At 32.4% G+C, this 15,785-nt stretch overlaps 1 protein-coding gene across 2 annotated transcripts; it reads right to left on the bottom strand.

The window, feature by feature from the left end:
- Positions 1-397: 397 nt before the first annotated feature.
- LOC100369313 (glycosyltransferase 8 domain-containing protein 1-like) lies at positions 398-15,636 on the bottom strand. 2 transcript variants are annotated; one of them, XM_085490472.1, is made up of 9 exons: positions 15,509-15,636; positions 15,199-15,286; positions 13,055-13,150; positions 12,642-12,813; positions 11,062-11,179; positions 8,449-8,637; positions 6,662-6,828; positions 5,786-5,898; positions 398-3,381 (listed from the first exon to the last, which is right to left on the bottom strand). In XM_085490472.1, exons 4-9 carry the CDS (start codon positions 12,731-12,733, stop codon positions 3,209-3,211), a joined length of 852 nt encoding a protein of 283 aa, XP_085346598.1. In that variant the 5' UTR covers positions 12,734-12,813; positions 13,055-13,150; positions 15,199-15,286; positions 15,509-15,636; the 3' UTR covers positions 398-3,208. The 2 variants fall into 2 exon arrangements, with proteins under 2 accessions (XP_085346598.1, XP_006815098.2); XM_006815035.3 differs by lacking the exon at positions 15,199-15,286.
- Positions 15,637-15,785: the final 149 nt, after the last annotated feature.

Here is a 15,785-nt window from a genome sequence, read left to right as displayed (position 1 = left end):
GGGTCCTCCCAGATTTGTGCTCAAAGAAAGCCATCATCATTGGACAGAAAAATATCTTAATAATATTGAATTGATGAACTCCAATATAAAGTTGGTTATATTGATGTGACTAGAATTAAAACCCCGTCATCAGAGGAAACTTTTTTAGTTTACTTGTGATGTGAATCTACTACACACATTGATTGCACTCAACTGTCTTGTAGTACAGAAGCGAGAATTTTACGAGAATTTTGCATCAACACAGGAGACTGTACAAACTCATTCTTTGAAGAATTATTATATACAACAATTTATAAATCCCACCTTCCCCCAAGCCACTCACGTTTCAGTTTCGCATTCCCTCTCAATTTAAAAAGCATTTCACAGATACATACCGATCTAAAAATATTTCACAAAATTTATATGACAAAGATTTTATTAAAACACTGGCACTGATATCTTATCCACACTTAAATGACAAATTTAAACACACAATTATACAAGCCCAATCTATTGCGCCCTCTATGGTGAGCATCATTCCCAACAAGCAACTACTTAGTTAGATATCGTCTCTAGAGGGAGCACCTAACTGAGCTGCGAGTGAAAACTACAATACAGTTAATATTTAACTTACATTAGTTTTTGCGAATAAAAACATTTTTTTAAATAAAGATAGGGCGACAAAGAACGAGAATTCAAATTCAGGCATTCACATTATTGGACGTCAAAATATTGGACTCAAGGCTAAATTTTTTAGTTTATCAATACCCTTTTTACAGATACAATTAAACACTGACATTTGTATTTACATTAAAATATGCAATAACTATTTGTTAAATCGTCTGTCTAGTGTAAAACAACTACATTACATCACATCACCACTTTAGGGTTACGCATTTGATTGTCGCGTTTGTGTCACTTTTGTATCGATATCTCGTCACGAATTTATCACATTCAATTTATGCAAGTATCATTTTTTTCCATCACAATTTTGTAGCATATCTATTTAGTGCATTTTAAATGTTGCAATTGGTATCTCTAAACATGCATAGCTTATGCTAACTTCTAGGCTTGTTTGCATCTTAAACTCATTTCACGTGGGAGTGGAAATTTACCAAAACATTTAAATTCCCAGTGTTGTACGCTAAAATGCGTGATGGAAACTATTCGACACAAATGCTATAAAAGCGTGAATCAGAGTGACAGGATGGGCAAAAAAGCCGCACTGTACAAACTGAGAAACTGGTAATGCAATAGATCTGATATGCATTGAAGATCCCATATTTGAAATCACATGATTTGAGATATAATTGCAAAACTTAAAAAAAAAAAACATTTCTTGAAATAGTAAATGCAAATGAGCGTCTGTGATAGAACTGGTCGTCTCAGGTTTTCGCTAGCGTAATTTCGTATCCACAGAATGCATACTGTACATTTCAGCTTGTGTGATTGGACCTCGCTCAATTCAATTCCCACTATTATTACATCCATATTTCCGTAATGCCAAGCATCAAAGCAGATTTTGACCCTGTATCAAATAGGATCTTTAATGCATATCATTATTTTATAAATATATTTACAATAATTACTATACCATATTTGTTCTATTATAAGTGCATGCGATTACACAAGTTACAGAGATTTTTCTATGGTAGAAAAAAGTTAAATTTAGTATGCAGCTAATGCGATTTTTGGTTTTATAAACACTTCTATTGGAGATGTGCTTTGACTAGAGCAAATATGGTAAAATTAGCATTATTACAAAGTATTTTTGAAGGTATCTGAAGAAAAAAAACAATTAATATTCATGTGGCAAATTAACATATCATTAGCATAATAATAGAAACTGTACTTGTATAATAATAGACATTGTACTCGTATAATAATAAACATTGTACTCATATAATAATAGACATTGTACCTAAATTATCTCAATTTTACAGTATTTTTCATAGTATTTCATGACAAATTTGCAACACATTATTCATCAGTCAGTATTTAAGTAAAATTATTGATCTGGGTTGGTAACATTGCCAGAACCTTTCCTGGAAAAGTTTTAAGACAGCAATTTTGTTAAACTTTATCAATTTGTGACTAAATGGACATCAATTTGTATGCGACTTAATTGATGTATCAATACAAGTCTTATGTGACACAGATAACGTATATGCAATGAGCGCTGCACAATAAATTAGCATCTTTTAAAAATGTTAATAAATAGTTTGTATATATGTATTTGGTTTACATGCATCTCTACTGGAGATGCACTCCTAACAGAGGAAATACACCACCACCACCGCCACCGCCACCAGCAACCAATGCCACCGCCACCACAACCACCACCACTGCCGCCACCGCCACCACCACCTCAACCACCACAGCTCAATTAAAACAACAGACAGAGAACACTAGGTTTACAATTCAATAAATAATGTTGCCAACATCTCAGGGTTAGCTAAGTAATGAGAAATGTTGGGGGGGGGGGGAGAGATACAATAATGTATTCCCCACAGTGTAATGCTGAGCTTATCAATTTTATTTTTCAGTGAATCAATTTATCTTGTGTCTTTATTTTAAGTTTGTAGAGTCAATAATTTGAACATGTATGTTGAGTCTATTTGTCGAGTTTATTACACTGAAATTGTATGTTGAGTCTTTATGCAGAGATTGTATGTTGACTATGTTGAATTTGTATGTTGAGTTGGTACATTGAGTTTGTAATGGTGAGTCTATGTTGAGTTTGTATGTTAAGTATATATATATGCTTTTATATGTAGAGTTTATATATTCTGTCTATGTTGATCTAAATAAATTAAGGGTCACAGGTGCAATAAGAAACAGTAAGGATAATAACTGGAGGTCACTAGAGGTAAACAAAACATAGATACATTACACAATAAAATAAAATTGTTCTTTTCAACAAATGAAACCAATATTACTGTACTATATCCAAACATGCATATTTTTTAAAATTATGTTTCTTAGAAATAAGGGAAAAATGGCAGCCATCTTGGAATGCAATTTCAATATATATGAAAGTAGCTTTCGTGAAAACATGGAAAGGAGGAAATACTGCAAATATGCTAGAAAATAATATGTATTTTTTTTTTGAAACGCAATAAAAGTTTGTCATTTTTAAAGGGTTAAAAAAAATAGCATATTTTGTAAAAATCGTTGACGGCCAAAGAACTAGACTGGATCAAGTCATGTGACATCTGGCCGTTGCATGCTATGTATATTTCCTAATGACTTTAAATGTGCCAGTTGGATCGGCGATGTAATATTGGTCCCATATTTTACTGTACTGTGCTTTTCCCTTCCATGGTTTGAAGTTACCGTTCCAATGAACCAATTTAGCTTGGTTTAGAAACTCCTCCGAATATCTCGTACCACTCGACCAACCTGAAAAAAATGTAAACCAGATATCAGAAAACCATACTACATGCAAAATATTGACACACAATCCAAATCAATTTGTTGTAAGTATTATCAGATACAGACATTCTGGGTTACCATAGAAACAAAGAATTAGGATGAAAGAAGCATAAATTGTCAAACTAGTTCATATCAACTGATAAGAAAATTTGTTTGAAATGGCACAATTTCTAGAGTTTTAACGAACTTGTTGAATGCTGTGAAGAGATTTGATACATTGTTTTACTCAATTTAATTATAGCAATTTCCATAGGTTTCCACTAATGCATACAATGTAAATATGGGGGAGGAGGTAAAAATGTCTGACATACCATATTTGATCAATTAACAAATTTTCCCATAGACTTTTATCAATGCATAGATGGGTGTGACTCCCATAGAATATAATATATATATTTAAATATGGGGGGAGGGGGTAAACCCAAATGTCAGACATACCATATCTGATCAACTAACAAATTTTCCCATAGACTTTTATCAATGCATGGATGGGTTTGACTCCCATAGAATACAAGCAGCCTATCGGCTGAGATAGCTCCGCTGTTAGCAATGCACATTTCAATTAAAGAACTGAAGACATCATTAAAAAATGAACAATATGTATAGTATCAAAGCAATCGGACTTGCAGTTTTTAACAAGAAGTCGAAAATATCACTTTTTACCAAAAATGACAAAAATATTCACCAAAATTAGAGAATTGAAGATATCATCACAAAATGAACAAATCTGAGAGAGGTCCACATGTAGTACCTATATATGTAATATCAAAGCAATCAGACTATTGGTTTTTTACAAGAAGTCGAAAATATCACTTTTTACCAAAAATGACAAAAATATTCACCAAAATTATAGAATCGAAGATATCATCACGAAATGAACAAATCTGAGAAAGGTCTACATGTAGTATCTAAATATGTAATATCAAAGCAATCAGACTATTGGTTTTTTACAAGAATCGAAGATATCAGCACGAAACAAACAAATCTGAGAAAGGTATACATGTAGTATCTAAATATGTAATATCAAAGCAATTGAACTATTGGTTTTTAACAAGAAGTCGAAAATATCACTTTTTACCAAAAATTACAAAAATATTCACCAAAATTAGAGAATTGAAGATATCATCACAAAATGAACAAATCTGAGAGAGGTCCACATGTAGTACCTATATATGTAATATCAAAGCAATCAGACTATTGGTTTTTTACAAGAAGTCGAAAATATCACTTTTTACCAAAAATGACTAAAATATTCACCAAAATTATAGAATCGAAGATATCAACACAAAATGAACAAATCTGAGAGAGGTCCACATGTAGTACCTATATATGTAATATCAAAGCAATCAGACTATTGGTTTTTTACAAGAAGTCGAAAATATCACTTTTTACCAAAAATGACAAAAATATTCACCAAAATTATAGTATCGAAGATATCATCACGAAACGAACAAATCTGAGAAAGGTCTACATGTAGTATCTAAATATGTAATATCAAAGCAATTGAACTATTGGTTTTTAACAAGAAGTCGAAAATATCACTTTTTACCAAAAATTACAAAAATATTCACCAAAATTAGAGAATTGAAGCCATCATCACAAAATGAACAAATCTGAGAGAGGTCCACATGTAGTACCTATATATGTAATATCAAAGCAATCAGACTTGTGGTTTTTAACAAGAAGTCGAAAATATTACTTTTTACCAAAAATTACAAAAATATTCACCAAAATTAGAGAATTGAAGATATCATCACGAAATGAACAAATCTGAGAGAGGTCCACATGTAGTACCTATATATGTAGTATCAAAGCAATTGGACTTGCGGTTTTTAACAAGAAGTTGAAAATATCACTTTTTACCAAAAATGATAAAAATATTCACCAAAATTAGAGAATTAAAGATATCATTACAAAATGAACAAATCTGAGAGAGGTCCACATGTAGTACCTATATATGTAATATCAAAGCAATTGCACTTGCGGTTTTTAACAAGAAGTCAAAAATATCACTTTTTACCAAAAATGACAAAAATATTCACCAAAATTAGAGAATTGAAGATATCAACATGAAATGAACAAACCTAAGAGAGGTCTACCCAAGGTACATATACACCAAGTATCAAAGCATTCAGGCTTGTAGTTTTCAAGAAGAAATCAAAAAAGTAAAACATTGACACGGACGACGGACGACGACGACGGACAATCACTCATATAAAAATATATATATTTAAATATGGGGGAGGGGGTAAACCCAAATGTCTGACATACCATATCTAATCAATTACCAAATTTTCTCATAGAGTTTCACCAATGCATAGATGGGTGTGATTCCCATGGAATACAATAAATGCATACATGAAATGTTTACCTAGATGTCTGACATGCCACATAGGATCAATTGTAGAGTGTATCCCATAGAATACAATCAACATCGGTGGTTGTGAGGCACCACCACCACGCTGATTACCATATACATCCATACTGAAAGTAAAAACATGTTTTAGTTTATTTAAATGAAAACATGGAATTTTTAAATTAAACAGTTCTAATACATGCTTTATTAAATGAATATCTTAGCTTTTACATAGTTGGCAATTTCCATAAATGGCAGAATGAGGGCGCTATGTTGTTCCTATCGAATATATGATAGGTAAACAGACTCAATTGATATGTACTTGTAGTTTCATTTCAAAAGATCATCCTATTTTACAAGTGAATCTACACTACAATGGGTTATTCCACAATATCCTGCACCTAGATTTTTGACAATATATATTGAAGAAATAGTATTACATATATATATATGATTTGTAGTTTTATCGAAAATGTACATGGTCACTTATATTGCAAGATTTTGCAGTATATCGAATCAAACATCTACCTGAAAATTTCTGGAATGATTGATAGATATCTGGAGAACTGTTTTATTTATTATAATATGATAAGCTACAATCTGAGATGACCAAAAAATGGTGGATTCGATAAAATACTCAGACAACAATATTACATGGAACCAAAACCAAATGCTCTATTGAACAAAAATGCAGAAATGTGTCACTTGGATTTTCACTCATTTTATCACTGGTCAGAAGGTCAATATGACCCAGAAAACTACATAAAAGGTATCCAATATAAAACATCAATTGAAAATCGCGAACAGTGGGGGAAGACAGAAACTGGAATTGCAAGTTCATAATTAGCATAATACAAAGTACATGTACCGGTAACTGTTACATTAACTCACACAGTGTTAAGACTCATCCAGAATTCCAATCTTTCAGTGATTTTTCCTTCTTTCCATGCATTCATATCGACTACAAACACACCAGAATTAAATGAACATGTCCCTGGGCTCATACCAAGGGCCTTTACTTGTTCATTTTGAAAATTCAAGAAATTTGCATAGTTATTCTGTAAGAGAAAAAAAAAGAAATTGTCACTAACAGATTGACAGGAGTTTAAACAAGCAGCCAGTCAGCTGAGATAGCTCCGCTGTTAGCAATGCACATTTCAATTAAAGAACAGAAGATATCATTTCAAAATGAACAATATGTATAGTATCAAAGCAATGGGACTTGCTGTTTTTAACAAGAATTCAAAAATATCCCCTTTCACCAAAAATGAAAAAAAAATCATCAAAATTAGATAATTGAAGATATCACCACAAAATTAACAAGTCTGAAAGAGATGCACATGTAGTACCTATATATGTAATATATTAACAATCGGACTTGCGGTTTTCAACAAGAAGTCGAAAATATCACTTTTTACCAAAAATGACAGAAATATTCACCAAAATTAGAGAATTAAATATATCATCACGAAATGAACAAATCTGAGAGAGGTCCACATGTAGTACCTATATATGTAATATCAAAGCAATTGGACTTGTTGTTTTTAACAAGAAGTCGAAAATATCACTTTTTACCAAAAATTACAAAAAAATTCACCAAAATTAGAGAATTAAAGATATCATTACAAAATGAACAAATCTGAGAGAGGTCCACATGTAGTACCTATATATGTAATATCAAAGCAATCAGACTATTGGTTTTTAACGAGAAGTCAAAAATATCACTTTTTACCAAAAATGACAAAAATATTCACCAAAATTAGAGAATTAAATAAATCATCACGAAATGAACAAATCTGAGAGAAGTCCACATGTAGTACCTATATATGTAATATCAAGGCAATTGGACTTGCCGTTTTTAACAAGAAGTTGAAAATATCAAAATAATAAAAATATTCATCAAAATTAGGGAATTTGAGATTTTGACATGAAATGAACAAATCTGAGAAAGAACCATCCAAGGTAAGTACCAAATTTGAAAAAAATTTTGACTTGCGGTTTCGAAGAAGAAGTTGAAATTGTAAAGTTGACGATGACAGACGACGACGGACAATCAGTAATATGAACAGCTCCGCTGTGTTGACTTTGTCGACAGCGGAGCTAAAAATATTACCTTAGCTATACTGTATAATTGATGTTTCTATGGTCAAAATAAATATCGGTAATATTAAAGGGCGGTAGTAGTCGCTCTGTGCATGTGCGACATTTGTGTTGATAAACATTGATTTTCCCACAATCCAGTGCGCTCTTCTACTGGAAATTACAAGTATGAGGTTTGACCTGGGCGCGACTTGCACTAATTACCGCCAGTGACTCCTTCGATACCTTCCGATCACCTAAAAAATACCTAAATAATGTTTGGTAACGTCCCAGTTTGTACTCATTGATCTGCGCAACAGTCAAAGTCGCCATCTTGTTTATATGAGACCCATAGATCTTGCACATACGCGGTGCGACGACTACCACCTTTTAATATTTTAAAGATGCAGTATACACTAAATGCAATTTTAGATACTGATTTGTTCAAATTCCAATTGTTGTCGATTATTCGTCAGACAGATCCATACAACAAGCAAAGTGTTTAAATAAATGATAACAATTGAAAAAATGAAGAACGAACAAGGGTCTGAAATTTCAGACAACACAACTGTAAAATAAAAAAAAAAAAACAGACTCACCTGAAACAAGTTAAATCTTTTAGAAAGTGAACTGCAGTCTTCTGAGAAGGCCGCAATGTGCCCTGGTTTGATTCGTGTGTTGTTGAGTTGTATGATATCACCCTGCACAATAACATCAGTGTCTATGTACACAATTCGACCATTGATGTTTGGAAATAATTTAGGGATATAAAATCTAGCAAAATTCAACTGAAATCAATAAAGACATTATTTAGCAAAATGTTTATTACTGTTGCAAGATGTTAAATGCAAGAAATCGTCATTTAACTGGTTGCTAAGTCATCCCTATATGACACTGATGGCGCTATTTACAATTACCGTAAAATCTGTATTAGAAGCCGCATCCCTAATAGAAGTCGCACCAATTCTTTTTCAATATTTGAGATCCAAAAAATCATCATTTCTCATATGTGGAGATGCTCTAATAGAAGCCGCATCTCCTCTGTTGCATTGTACCATTTTAATAACATAGTTGAACTCTGGTGACCTTGCCCTTTGTTATATAATATAATTCCCTCTATCACAGTTTGTTTCAATATAAATATGCATTGTCATAATTAATTTTGAATACAAACAAGTTTTGGGGTTGAACCAACAGTGGGGAATCAGTCTACCGAATGTCCTTAAAAGATATAAATATCTTACAAAAACATTGGTGCCTTATTTGTTTAATTATTTTAAGGGACATAATTTCCAGTTTTATTCAAAGTAATTCAGATATTTTAGTATAAAAATAAATGCCTCATCGCAAAAAAAAAGTTCTGCATTTAGACGTGAATAGATTCATAAAACATGCAAGATAACAGAAAATCTTAGCTGGCTTTTGTCCAAGTATTTTGTATTACATGAAAAGTAAAAAAAAATAAAAAACACCCTTTATGAATAGCTATCATGTTGCAAGCTCTGCTTTGTATGCAAATCAACTTAAATAGTTAGTTGGTGTCCAGTGGAGGGAGAAGTCAACAGTACTGTTGCCTCCTGAGAATCTACATCTTCAAACACTGCAATCTTCGAAGTACGTTTTTAAACTAGTATTATGAAAACTCTATCATTCTGTTCTAATAGCTGAAACATATTCCTGCAAGTTTTCATTTGTCAAATGAACTGTTTGTCAAATACAGAATACATATATTTTAGAACAATTTTCTTTTTAAAATGTGGATGAAATGTTTTGCTTTTTATGTATTTTTTATGTATTGTTTTTGATTTGATAACTTTGAACTAAACAGATTTTCTATTAGCTTCAGATCTTGATCAAAGTTTGGCACCCAGTTCATAGGAGTGCTTATATTGATTTTCTCACATCTTATTTTCTGTAAAGATTTTATTGGTAGGTTTGCAAATGTGTATCAGACTGTGCAATCTCTCCATGAGTTGGTTTTGAAACCCAGTATGGGATTCTGGTATACATTACCAAGGATATTATTACAAGATAAATCATTTGCTTCATTGAACACATACAACAATGCATATTTCCACTGAGATCAGTGACCTTTGATGTGTATCACCAGTGATCAGTCAAGTAGAAACAGTCAAAATATTTTATCAGATTTTCTCAATTTTTGTATGATATTTTCATACAGGACATCTGTTGTTCAAACTCAGGGAAGACATTATACTGATGAATAAGGTGACCGAGTTTGATGAAGTTTGGAATAGAATTAGTAAAGTTGTTATGCACACAATAACAATTATTAACGACGACAACAACAACGAGGACGACAACAACAACAACAACAACGATGACAACGTCGGACAAAATCTTTCCCTTAATATACCTTTCCCTTCCATCTTTGATGGTACGGGCAAGGTAAAAAGCCACAGCTTCTAATACAGATTTTACAGTACTACAAACTGCTTAAATTTGGCGAGAAAATTTTCACAAAAATGACAACATTTTGTGGCAGTAAATATTTTACATGGTTACTAAGACAAGCAACTGTGATAATTTCACAATCTTTTTGATTCATCAAATCATTAAAATTTATAGCAGCAAAAATCAATTGATTTACAGTAGGATGTCACTGCACGCAGAACTTTTTTTTTCAAAAGAAGAAGATTAAATGGTAAGTGCCACATAATCAACTCTTGGTATCATTTTAACCTGTTTATTCACAATCAGCTTTTGCAACTACTGTAACTTTAATATATCTACATGCCATTTCAGCAAATTCAACGTACCGGTAAGGCATGAAGTAAAAGAGTTAACAGAACTCATGTCTTAGGTTGAATTCGCTAACATTTTGAATTAGCCAAGGTTACCTAAAACAACATGATAGCTAAATAGAAACTAACCATTTCTGTTCAAGTTTTGCTTCTTTCCAATAAATTTATTAATCAAAATTGATAATAATTTTTTAGTTTGTCTTCAAAGTAATATCACATTTTGGAAAAATTACAGAAATATGTTAAATATGTTTAAATAATTTAGTTGGACATACTTGTTATAAATTGTTATAAATTTCAAAAAAAAAACAGGCTTTCAATTATCAAATATATTTTCTGCTAATTTGTTATTTTGTCTTTCAAGTCGCATATTAAAATAAATGCTGTCAATGTTGCAATAAAAGTCTACTGCAATAAATAAAACAAAAGATTTGTTTTTATACTTACTGGACATGTCAATTCTTTTCTTGTTCCTTTCGCAGCTATCTTGCCCTTCGTCCAGTCCTCGTTAAACGTTGTCAATGTATAATTCAGGGTACGTAGTTCGGTCTGTGTGATCCATTTCCTACATAGGCAAAGAAAACATGTACAAATAAGTAATGTGTATGAATGCATGTGATGTCATTGACGATACGATAAATATGCGACATTGATCAGGGATTGCGTTAACCCCATATTTTGCTTCCCGGACTCCAATTATTGAAGAGGGACCCAGTTTTTCAGGCAAGCTGGGGTCCAATGTCTAATAAATTGATCCAGGGTCAAATTTCAATTTCTTAACTTTTTTTAAATGGGACTCGTCTTGTCGAGACACTAGCGCAAACCCTGTTGATGTAAAGCATTGTTAAACACAATGTGATATATATGTGACAATGAATCCAAAATATCAAGACAATGTACAAGCACTGTATTGTATATACTCGGGGGCGGAGCTACGTCACAAGACGTTCCACGTTGCTAAGACAAACACCACTGTAAATGCATTTCTATGGGCTTTGTGCGCGCTGCTGTGGAACGCCAGGCGAGCCGGTGAAAATTCGAGAAAACAACACAAACTAAAGTAATCCTGAACAACCGAATTTATACTGTTATACATGTTACACACGCAGGGCTAATCTTGTTACACTGTTCATGGGAGTCTCAACAATCACCTCAAAGTACCGTTTTCTGCGAGTTTTGGGCTTTTGTTTTCACCGCGAAGGTTGCCAAGCGGTGAAAATGCCCGGATGACCGCCCCCGAGGATATGCAAAAAAAAAACTGTACATGTATTGTACTTATCATGTGAGACCTATATTGAAAATACTGGCTTTTTAAAACAAAGTTGATAATGTTCTATAAAAAGAAACTAATTGTGTTGCTGCAATGTTCTTGCATTAACATAACCATGGCAGTCTCTTTGGTTGTTGCCAAGCAATTGAGCTGATAGTTTTTAAGAAGTCAAAAGTAGCATTTTTTACCCAACATGACAAAAATATCATCACAAAATCCACAATTTTTGTTTACCAAGAATGACAACATTCGTTTAAATAAAGGAATTGAAGATGTCTTCACAAAATGAATAAATTAGACAGAAGTTCACCCATACAAAGTACCAAAGCAGTTGAGATTGAAGCTTTCAAGAAGAAGCCAAAAATAGCATTTTAACAAAAATATTCACTAAAAATAGAGAACTGAAGAAATCATCTAGAAATGAACCAATCCGACAGAGGTCCACTCATAGCACTTACATACTAAAAATTGGAATAATTGAGCGACATTTAGAGGTTTTCAAGAGGACATAAATTGTATTTTTTACCAAAAATTACAAAAATATTCATCAAAAATACAGAATTGACAATATACTCATGAAATGAACAATTCTAACAGAGGTCCATGAAGGTACCTACAAACCACATATCTAAAATCAATTGGGCTGGTAGATTTCAAGAAGAAGTCAAAAATAGAATGACAGACAAATGGATGGACGGACAACAATGGACAATCACATACATGAACACATAACAATTATTTAAGTAACATGATGTACCTGAGATGGTCTTCACTGTCTTTGTCAACTACAAGTAGAAAGTGAACTGGACCTTTAGCATTTTTATACACACTGTTCATAGCGGCCACCATACCACCTAACGTACTACCATCTGATGTTATGAGCACATACACAGGTTCCTGGCCATGTTTCCATAGTGCACGCGTGTCTTCTGAAAGTTGAAGATAAAATTGAAGAAACTAAAAGACCAAACTTAAAGTGCAACATATATTATACTTAACAATGAGAACCAATTTTCTGTGCTAAAATTTAGTTGCACGGTCTGAATGATTACAATGCTCGAAAAGACGATTTCATGGAAATGGATAGAACATTTAACCTTTGCTTTGTATTTGAATCCAAAGAAGTTTTCTTTGGTGTTATGATTTCAGTTTTATGTAATGTCTACTCACCTTTTGTTCTGTCAACTTGATTGTAATCTGGTATCGGCGGTGGAAGGTGATATATTAGGAGGTATAATGTTATTAAGATCACTATAATAGAGGCAACTGAAAAAGAAATCAAAGAAAGCTTAGAAAGAACTCCCGTGTGCTGAGAGTTTTGGAGACACATTAAAAATTAATTCAAAATTACTTATACTTGAGATATTGATGGAATAGCTGAAAACTAATTATGCAAATAAGGTAACTAATATGAACAGATTTAGGTGTAAAACTAATAAAGTCTGCACAATGTACCAAGTTTCATTGGAATGTGATTAGAACCAAAAAAATATTAATTATTATGCTAATTAGAGAATTAATATGAACAGATTTTAACCCAAAATTAATCAGGCTGTCTATTGTCCTAGAGCATTCATGTACCAAGTTTTATTCAAATGTGATGATCAATACTTGAGATATTAGTATTAATTAATTATGTTAATTAGGTGATTAAGAAGCATAAATATTTAGCAAAAACTAATATGGTGTATAGTCTTAGGTTCATTGAAATGTGATGGGTACTATTTAAAAGTTTCATTGAAATCCAATGAGTGGTTTTTAGACATCAGTGCAACAGCCATAGAACAGCAAAAAATTAACTAATTATGCAAATTAGGTAATTAATAGGCACAATTTTTTATCTCAAAATTAATCAGGTCTCTGCATAGTCCTAGAATATCTATGTCGCAAGTCTCATTGAAATGTGATGATTAGTACTTGAGATATCAGGTGAAAAGCTGAAAATTAACTAATTATGCTAATAAGGTGATTAATATGCACAAATATTTACCAAAAAACTAATTAGGTCTCTGCACAGTCCTTAAGTAACTATGTACCAAGTTTCATTGAAACGTGATCATTACTACTCGAAATATCAAAAGCTGAAAGTAAATTAATTATGCAAATTAGGTAATTAATATGTACTGATATTACCCTAAAAACCATCAGGTCTGTGCAGTGTCATAGGACACCTATGTACCAAGTTTTATTGAAATGTTATGATTAGTACTTGAGATATCAGTGGAAAAGCTGAAAATTGATTAATCATTATGTAAATTAGGTAATTAATAATATTAACAGATTTTTACCCAAAACTAATCAAATCTGTGCATTAGTTCAGAGCATCCATGTGCCAAGTTTCATTGAAATCCAATGAGTGGTTCTTCAAAAATCAGTGGAAAAGTCATAGAACAGCTTAAATTCAGTTAATTATCATGCAAATTAGGTAATTAATATTCATAGATTTTTACCCAAAACTAATCAAATCTGCGCACTAGTTCAGAGCATCCATGTGCCAAATTTCATCAAAATCCAATGAGTGGTTCTTCAGATATCAGTGGAACAGTCTTGAAACAGCTAAAAATCAGCTAATTATCATGGAAATTAGGTAATTAATATTCATAGATTTTTACCAAAACCTAATCAACTCTGCGCATTATCCCAGAGCATCTATGTACAAAGTTTCATCAAAATTTGATTAGTGGTTCTTGAGATAACGGTGGAACAAAAAAAGTGACATACAAACATACATACATACATACATACATACATACATACATACATACATACATACATACATACATACATACATACATACATACATACAGACATACAGACATACAGACATACATACATACATACATACAGACATACAGACAGGGTAACTGCAAAGACTCCCTTTTGTGCTTCGCACACAGGAGTCAAAAAAACAAGTTTAATTGCTAGCTTAGCTTGCTTTCAAAACTGATACATATCTAAATTGAGCGGAGTAATCTTCCTATCTCTTTCTCCCATAAAGCACAATCAATAATAACAGAAAACTTCCTATATCCGGATCTATACAGAATATTAAAGTGCATTGAGGAGTGCCAATGATTTTCCCTCAAAGTTTCCAATATACAGTCTGGTATACATCTCATTTTATTGTATAGCAGACTCAAATATAAGTAATCTGCTTTAATAGAAGACATGTATACACCAGCGTCTTAACTTCTACATTGCCCAGGTAAGTGCTAATTTCTGATGTTTATAGCCGAGGGACTGTAATATAATCACAACGAACTGTCACTAATTTTATCTGTCCCCCCAATACAGTTTTTAAGAAAACTCCTCACCTTAACTCCAAACCTTAGTACTTCAGTTATCAATTCAGTTGTATTTCTCCCTCTGTATAACAATAGGTGTTCTCAAGAGGGGCATACACTGTTAATTTGAGGATCAATAGAGGGAAGGATTCTGGTTAAAGTTAGGATTAGAGGTGGGGTACATTGGAAAGTGGTTCCAAGAATTTCCTACGATTCGGGGGATTCTCTAAGACAGCAATCAATACTATCATTACTGAAAGATCATGTTGTTTAATTTATTTTTTACGATCATCATCGTGATTTTAAATGTAGATCAAAGTCAAAATTCTGTTGTATTTACCTGTTGTTGGGTATACTCTGACCATATTTGATTCTGCATGTCAACTTTCTACCCACTTCATACAAATGCCGTCCGCGTCGTCTTCGAGATTCCGACCACAACCAAGAATGGGCTTCTGACCTTGTTGTGAAGCCACCTAGGTCGCTAAAAAATTAACTATGAAATTGTTTTTGAAAAATCCCTTTTCAACTCATTTTCTGTTGAAATTGACAATTTTGTTTTTAAAAAACTATGACCTTTAAGTTATATAAACATCGTAAAATCAATATCCATTGCG

This window comes from Saccoglossus kowalevskii, chromosome 15 (genome assembly GCF_978046115.1).
Source record: "Saccoglossus kowalevskii chromosome 15, keSacKowa6.1, whole genome shotgun sequence".
NCBI lineage: Eukaryota > Metazoa > Hemichordata > Enteropneusta > Harrimaniidae > Saccoglossus > Saccoglossus kowalevskii.
Note: the sequence above shows the minus strand (reverse complement) of the source record. Positions and strands in the feature narration are given on the sequence as shown.

Bases quoted from the DNA above. Each gene is read 5' to 3' on its own strand.
- LOC100369313 (XM_006815035.3), bottom strand. From the start codon at position 15,533: ATGGTCAGAGTATACCCAACAACAG. The intron at 12,814-13,054 runs GTGAGTAGACAT...TTCAACTTTCAG, and splicing joins TCAAGTTGACAGAACAAAAG to AAGACACGCGTGCACTATGG. The intron at 5,899-6,661 runs GTGAGTTAATGT...TTTTACTTTCAG, and splicing joins TGGATGAGTCTTAACACTGT to TATGGATGTATATGGTAATC.